At 36.9% G+C, this 8,884-nt stretch overlaps 1 protein-coding gene across 1 annotated transcript in view; it reads right to left on the bottom strand.

Moving 5' to 3' along the window:
- Positions 1–675: 675 nt before the first annotated feature.
- The window catches only part of LOC110453192 (inactive tyrosine-protein kinase 7-like), a 156,173-nt gene continuing 147,964 nt past the window's right edge, over positions 676–8,884 (bottom strand). The window contains exons 15-17 of the mRNA XM_021502044.1: positions 8,501–8,746; positions 4,446–4,678; positions 676–4,094 (exon numbers count right to left, since the gene is read on the bottom strand). Of these exons, the coding sequence (XP_021357719.1) occupies positions 3,498–4,094; positions 4,446–4,678; positions 8,501–8,746 (1,076 nt within the window). The 3' untranslated portion in view covers positions 676–3,497. The remainder of the gene's footprint in view (positions 4,095–4,445; positions 4,679–8,500; positions 8,747–8,884) is intronic.

The following is an 8,884-nucleotide window of genomic DNA, read 5'->3' as shown; positions in this document are numbered from 1 at the left end:
ATATTATGATTATGCTAAATTCATGAATATGTATGTTGTAAATAAGTACTGAATTCCACATTTATACCAATATTACTACAAGATATAAAGAAAGTATTTTGTAGTTAACTTTCATCAAAATGATCATGATGCATATTATGAAATTGATTATTCTCATACAGCTGGCAGACATGAAAATGAATATGCAAAAAAATGTTCAATTTTTGTAAAACAAATATGAATATTCATCTAAAAGTTGAATTTAAAATTCATTCATACTGATTCACTTCAATTCTTTATCACAGTTCTCCATTCATACCAAATGACGTAGTTTCATGAATTTATGAAAATGGCCATATCTTATTACATAATGAAAATGCAAAGACAGACAAAGTAGCATTTTGTTCTCGTTATTTCCCCTTCAAAACTATTATAAACTTAAAGATTAAGTTACACAGATTATGGTACATTAGCACAAGATGATATATGACTATAATTCTTTTAAGTAAATGCAGCAATAACCTTATTTAGCAATATACAGCCAAGGGAAAAGAAGCTGAAAATTCTCATAATTTTATTTCAAAAACAATAAAAATATTTTACTCCACATTATTCTACTAAATGTAAGTAAGGCAGTTGTACCCTGATTCCCAAACATACCCCCCCCCCCACCCCTTTTCATAGCCCCGCCCCCTTTATAACCCCACCCCTAGTACCCTCTCCATCTACTCACGAGCCTCATGTCTACGTAAACTTATATATACTTCTAGGAATATTTTGGAAGAAAAGAAGAAACAGCATGTTTCACAACCACCCAGTAGGTTGAGATTAAACTTCAGGGGTTCATCATAATATCCATTATAATAATAATATATGAAAGACATAGGAAATACTTACTCTCGACAACTTTGTAATTTTTTGGGTAAGGATTTTTCTAAAACGTTTTCATGGTTTTAAAGTCAAAATCATACCATTTCACTACTAAAACATTTTGCTGAATTAATAGATCTCAACTTGTTATAGGTACCATTAAAATCTGATACATCAGAACAACTTGTTATAGGTACCATTAAAATCTGATACATCAGAACAATCTGTTTCTAGGTATAAAGGAATCTTGTGCTGTGTTCTGATAAACCTTTATTCTTGAAGCAATCCAGAAAAGACCTTTTCCTAATCAAGATACAATATGCTTACTGTTATGAATATCAGGTCTGAAATATTAGCACAATCAAAACCTAGTTTCCATAAAGTGTGAGCAAAATGTTTTTAGAATATATCAGAGTATGAACTACAGTTTCCCTCCTTGAGTATTGTTTGTCTGAATAATAGAAGTATTTGAAAATAAAATTCCAACAAAAATTAAGTCATCAACGACAAGATCCATACACAGGTGCAGCAGACACAGTATTATACGTAGTATTGCACACGTTGTATGGTAAAGCTAGGGACTTTTGGACGTTCACATCCATCGTTATACAATGTTTCTATACATACATATCACGGGCCTCTGATAAGGTGTTGACAATTATAATTCAACGTAAACTCCAGACTCGACACATTATAAGCTTCAACAGGAACAAACACTTGATTATACATACAAATCAACTGTCTCAACATCCGCCATTTCTGTGGTAGCCATAGCAACAAAATTGCAAAATCCACTTTGTTTAAGGCAATACTTTTAGTGCAATGTAAAACACACATATATATATATTCCTTAAAAAGCGAATATTAAGCCAGATTAAAATTTGCATAGATGTACTGATAAAATTTAAAACATATTCTAACATTAGTGCATTAAATGAAATGCATTGAATTTGCAATTTTTTTCAAATTTTTTTTTTGCAATCTTGAAACTGGTGTAGGCAATGTTGCTGAACAGTTACCACAGAAAGCCAATGTTTCTGTACAAAGTAAAATCTTCTCTATCGACACGGATTTCATTATAGCTAGAGAATCTACAAGGCAACAATAACAGACTACTCATAATAAATAACAATAATACTAACACATTAGACTTTTACATTTTCAATGTAAATCATAAATGTACAGACTTTCAGAAATTCTTAAGTAAAATTTTGTATGATTTCATATCCAATCAGATAAAAGAATATCATTGATTTGTCATCTCACTCGACCAATGAGAAACTGACTTCCAAATTAGGACATTTCTTTACTGTGGTCAATGGACCTTTTTAAAGTTTGATCAGTAAGAAAATATGTATTGTACTTGTGAACAACTGATAGTTTGAAATCTTGCAAAGTTTTAAATTGAAATTCCCTAAGGAAAGTTAAATACATAAACATGCACTATCATATATTTCCCTTGATGTCATAAGGTATAGGAATGAAACAGAGAGTTAAAAATATCTTAGTTAGGATCAAATCATTATATTAATAAAGGCTTAACAATTTAAATATATTTTTACTGGAAGCTTAGATATCAATGTTTAATTCTTAATAATGATGAAAACTTTCTCAAATGAAAAATGATTTTTTTACTTTACAACTTACAGCCATTTTCATCAAATGTTATTTATAACAAACCCTTTGTTCCCCTTCAAAACTTCATCTGAATATCGCTACCACTGTTTGGGAAATTCATCTTGAACATATCGTTATTAAAAGAAAAGTTTTCCTTTGAGGAAATCACAGACAGTATATAATACCTTATTAATTAAAATAAGACTGTACAACATAAAGAGGGTGGAAAATAGCAATGGAACCAAGAGGTGTGACGTAAAGTATTTGTGAAAGGGCTGATGATCTAGTAGTATATCTGAAGCATTTTCCACTTTGTAGATTATCGGAAGTGTGCCATTTCTTCTGCTTTGTAAGTTTTATGACCAATGAAATGGCTGATGACATAGTGCTTTATACAGTACCATGTATGTCATACCTATACTCCTAGACTGTCACCCACAGAATGACCAAACAGGTAAATACATCACAAACAAGTTGTTCTTAAACACTTTTTTCCCCAAAAAACACAATATCTGTAATTTCATGTATGCGCTACCTTACATACACAATAAAAATTGGACGTAATATCAATGATTGCCAGATGGACAGATATAGAACTGCAATCACGCAAGGACAAACAAACAGATGGTGTCGCTGGACAGACAAATGAATCTGCTTTCTGTTTGCATTGCTATCTTCAGATGTGTCTGTCCTTATTAACAGATAATTCTTGGGTCGCCTTCTCATCCTGATATTCTTATAGGACATCAAGATGCTATCCCCTTTCCTGATCTGTTGAGGACAAATGGACAGAGCTGCTCATCCAGCTATATAAGGACAGATGGACACCCGTCCCTTTCTGGCCAAGCCTTCCATGGACGGATCTGCTACTCTTGCTTTGCAAGGACAGACAGACAGATCTCCAATTCAAGCCTACAGAAGGGTAGACAGATATTGTGTGACAGTCTACCAATAAAATCTAACAAAATCTCAGTGAACCAAAAATGTTGAAACAGCAGTATGTTGGTGTGACCTTTGAACTTTGACCTTCCTCAGCTCTTGTTCATGCCAGGTTGCACCCCTGTTATGATATCACCAATGTAAATACAGAGTTCACTGAATTGGGGCCTGTCACGGGGGCTCTCATTCACACACTTATGTATCAGGTCTGTAATTTCCATTGGACAGAGATCTGATGAAATGTCCAGCTGAAGATCTCTCACTCGCAGTCTTTTTAATACTTCCTCATTTGACATGCTTAAATACGGCAAGTCTGCTAGATGAAACACTTCCCAAACGAAAACCCCAAAAGACCACACGTCACTTTTTGTGGAATAATCATTATCCAATGCTGCCTCCGGAGGCAGCCATCGGAGAGGAATAAGGTTCTGGTGAATATTGTAATACTCTGATGCATAAGCATCTCTGCACATGGACATGCTTGAAAGCTTCAAACTCAGGTTTGATGTCAGCATCACATTCCGTGATGCCACATCTCTGTGTACAAATCTGTGATTGGACAGATGCTCAAGGGCTAGTGCCACCTGGTGGCACATGTTGAGTTTCTGTCCGGTGGAGAGAGGTGGTACACGATTAATTCGGAGACCATTGTCACTGCGTGTGGCCAGTAGATACTGCTTCAGGTCCCCCTGGAAACCACAAGGCAAGAGTATTAATGAAATAAATGTAATTCTCATTAAAGCTTCAGCTAAATTTAATAAATAACAAAAGTAGATTGTTCAAACCAAATCTTTCATTTTGAATTCATTATCAGAGCACAGACAACATTTTGAAATTCCTGAATAAAAAGAATTCAAAATACATGCACTTGCAGTAGAAAAATGCATTGAAAAGTATAAGCTTTAAGTAATTCTAACTCTAATTTTTCATGAATTTCATTATGTTAACCACTTAAAAATAAAAGCTATTTATAAAAATAAGATTCTCTCTGTTTACTTTGATGTCTTATGACAAGGTTGTGTAAACCTTTACAAACTTACCCAATCACAGTATTCTGTGATCATGAAATGAGGTTCCACCTCGCGACAGACACCCAGTAACTTAACGATGTATGGATGGTCAAGCTTAGCAAACATATCCAATTCCTGTTTGAACTCGAAGTACAGCTGCTCATCTTTGATGAGTAGCGTCTTGACAAGGACAAGAGTTTCAGGTTCACTGTCTCGGATAGCTCGTGCTTTGGCTAGAAAAACATCACCAAACGAACCTTTCCCTGAAAAACAAGATAAACAAAATGTCACCAAAACCAATTTCCAACCAATCAAAGATAAGTTTGGTAAAATGTGAAGAAGTACCTAATGAACAAAACAGAAACAGAATCCAAAATATGTTTTCAAGTCCTTGCTCATCCTATTTTGATGGATATAGAGTCAAAAAGGTCCAAACAAATAACTGAAGCTAAACAGAACTCTAACTAAAGCCGATGAAGCTGAAATAATTGTCACAGTGACCCACTTTTGATATATTTGTCAAGTACTCCTCAAGATACAACCAAATATGAAGTTTGATGACTATTTGACATTAGAGAAATTGAGCTAAACACAAAACATAACCATGAAGTTGTATAGGCCGACACACAGACTACAGGTTGGTATGACAGAAAAAGTGAAGCATTTAATGTGGTGGGGGCATAAAAAGGTTCCAAAATATTACAATAATGCAACAAGAGGCCCTAAGGGCCTGTATCGCTCACCTGGATATCAAAGTAATCATGGCAAAATATTCTCCAAATAAGATCCAAAGGAATGGGCCAGACCCCAAGGACAATCCTTGTATCCTATCTGTATTAGATTTTCATGCCTTGCAATTTCATGTATGGATATGGGGTGGGAATTTCAACTGTTTCCAAGGTGTGACTCAGAAACAAGGTCCCTAGGATTGTGGCCAGACCTCAGGATCAATTATAATATTATGACTGCATTCGTCTCTTTATGCCCAGCATTTGTATATACAGTTTTGGGGTGGGGATCTCAACTGTTTCAAAGTTATGACCCAGAGGTTTAGTCTGCAAGGGTAGGACAGACCCCGGGGTCAATTCTAATATTGAGACTGCATTCGTCTCTTTATGCCCAACAATTGTATATATAGTTTTGGGGTTGGGATCTTAACCGCTTCAAAGTTATGACCCAGGGGTTAAGTCTCCAAGGGTGGAGCAGACTCTGGAATCAATTCTTATATCATGACTGCATTCGTCTCTTTATGCCCAGCATTTGTATATATACAGTTTTGGGGTGGGGATCTCAACCGTTTCAAAGTTATGACCCAAAGACTATGTCTCCAAGGGTGGGGCAAAATTTATATCAATATAGCCAAAATACCCTTTTTGGCCCCGCCCCTCGGACCCTGGTGGGTCAGCCCCACCATTTGTACAATTTTGAATCCCCGCCTCTCATGAATGCTTCTGACCAAATATGATTGATATCCAGTGTATAGTTCTACAGAAGAAGTCATTATAGCAATTTAGTCAAATTGCCCCCTTTTGGCCACTCCCCTCAGCCCCCTGGGGAGTCAGCCCCACCATTTGTACAATTTTGAATCCCCAGTACCAAGGGATGCTTCCAGTCAAATATGGTTGATGTCCATCTTAGCTGTAGAGAAGAAGTCGCTTAAAGCAATATAGCAAATAACCCTTTTTGGCCCTACCCCTCAGCCCCCTTGGGGGTCAGCCCCACCATTTGTACAGTTTTGAATCCCCATTACCTAGGTATGCTTCCAGTAAAATATGGTTGATATCCATCTCTTAGTTCCAGAGGAAAACTCGCTTAAAGCAATATAGCCAAATTGTCCTTTTTTGGCCCCGCCTCTCAGCCCCCTGGGGGTCGGCCCCACCATTTGTACAAGTTTGAATACCCACTACCTAGGGATGCTTCCAGTCAAATATGATATTCATTGCACAGTTCTACAGAAGAGGTTGTTTATAGCAATATAGCCAAATTGTCCCCTTTTGGCCACGCCCCTCAGCCCCCTTGGGGGTGAGCCCAACCATTTGTACAATTTTTAATCCCCGGCTCCCATGAATGCTTCTGACAAAATATGATTGATATCCATTGCACGGTTCTACAGAAGAAGGCGTTTGTAGCAATATAGCCAAATTGTCCCCTTTTTACCCCACCCCTCAGCCCCCGGGGGGGTTAACCCTACCATTTGTAAAATTTTGAATCCCCACCACCTAGGGGTGCTTCCAGTCAAATTTAGTTAAATCCAATCAGTGGTTAAGAAGAATAATTCGTTTGAAGAATTGTTGACAGCATTTTCTTTACTGATGTGTCTTATACAAATATCAAAAGTAACATAGACAGTATTGTCTTTACTGATGTGTCTTATACAAATATCACAAGTAACATAGACAGTATTGTCTTTACTGATGTGTCTTATACCAACATCACAAGTAACATTGACAGCATTGTCTTTACTGATGTGTCTTATACCAACATCACAAGTGACATTGACAGCATTGTCTTTACTGATGTGTCTTATACCAACATCACAAGTAACATTGACAGCATTGTCTTTACTGATGTGTCTTATACCAACATCACAAGTGACATTGACAGCATTGTCTTTACTGATGTGTCTTATACCAACATCACAAGTGACATTGACAGCATTGTCTTTACTGATGTGTCTTATACCAACATCACAAGTGACATTGACAGCATTGTCTTTACTGATGTGTCTTATACCAACATCACAAGTGACATTGACAGCATTGTCTTTACTGATGTGTCTTATACCAACATCACAAGTGACATTGACAGCATTGTCTTTACTGATGTGTCTTATACCAACATCACAAGTGACATTGACAGCATTGTCTTTACTGATGTGTCTTATACCAACATCACAAGTGACATTGACAGCATTGTCTTTACTGATGTGTCTTATACCAACATCACAAGTGACATTGACAGCATTGTCTTTACTGATGTGTCTTATACCAACATCACAAGTGACATTGACAGCATTGTCTTTACTGATGTGTCTTATACCAACATCACAAGTGACATTGACAGCATTGTCTTTACTGATGTGTCTTATACCAACATCACAAGTAACATTGACAGCATTGTCTTTACTGATGTGTCTTATACCAACATCACAAGTGACATTGACAGCATTGTCTTTACTGATGTGTCTTATACCAACATCACAAGTGACATTGACAGCATTGTCTTTACTGATGTGTCTTATACCAACATCACAAGTAACATTGACAGCATTGTCTTTACTGATGTGTCTTATACCAACATCACAAGTGACATTGACAGCATTGTCTTTACTGATGTGTCTTATACCAACATCACAAGTGACATTGACAGCATTGTCTTTACTGATGTGTCTTATACCAACATCACAAGTAACATTGACAGCATTGTCTTTACTGATGTGTCTTATACCAACATCACAAGTGACATTGACAGCATTGTCTTTACTGATGTGTCTTATACCAACATCACAAGTAACATTGACAGCATTGTCTTTACTGATGTGTCTTATACCAACATCACAAGTGACATTGACAGCATTGTCTTTACTGATGTGTCTTATACCAACATCACAAGTGACATTGACAGCATTGTCTTTACTGATGTGTCTTATACCAACATCACAAGTAACATTGACAGCATTGTCTTTACTGATGTGTCTTATACCAACATCACAAGTGACATTGACAGCATTGTCTTTACTGATGTGTCTTATACCAACATCACAAGTAACATTGACAGCATTGTCTTTACTGATGTGTCTTATACCAACATCACAAGTGACATTGACAGCATTGTCTTTACTGATGTGTCTTATACCAACATCACAAGTGACATTGACAGCATTGTCTTTACTGATGTGTCTTATACCAACATCACCAGTAACATTGACGGTATTGTCTTTACTGATGTGTATTATACCAACATCACAAGTGACATTGACAGCATTGTCTTTACTGATGTGTCTTATACCAACATCACCAGTAACATTGACAGTATTGTCTATACTGATGTGTATTAAGTATTAACTACTTAAAATCAGCACCTACCAAGCATGCCAAGGGTCTGCAAGTTTTGTCGGGGGAATAGAAGTCTGTCGTAGCTTCCCCGGCGACTCCGGGCGTGTGAGGGACACTGGGACTGGGACTGGGACGAGTGGGACGGCTGAGAGGACATTCCCGACACGTGGGACCTGTTGTCACTGTCACTACGGAAGGGTGTCCTCGACTCACTGTCCCGATCCTTCATCAGTAACTCGTGTTGTTCCCTACTGATGTCCCCGTTCTCCGACTTCACTGTAATAAAAATTGATGTTCTACTGTGAGGATATATTACCAATAAATTTCTTACAGTTACTTTGTCCATTAAAAATTGGTCCAGATCAGCGATGAAGTGAATATAGAAAATATGGTTACTTGCATTCCATAATAAAA

This window comes from Mizuhopecten yessoensis, unplaced genomic scaffold (assembly GCF_002113885.1).
Source record: "Mizuhopecten yessoensis strain PY_sf001 unplaced genomic scaffold, ASM211388v2 scaffold7167, whole genome shotgun sequence".
NCBI classification, from domain to species: domain Eukaryota; kingdom Metazoa; phylum Mollusca; class Bivalvia; order Pectinida; family Pectinidae; genus Mizuhopecten; species Mizuhopecten yessoensis.
The sequence above is the reverse complement of the archived record's forward strand: the minus strand, read 5'-3'. Positions and strand labels throughout refer to the sequence as shown.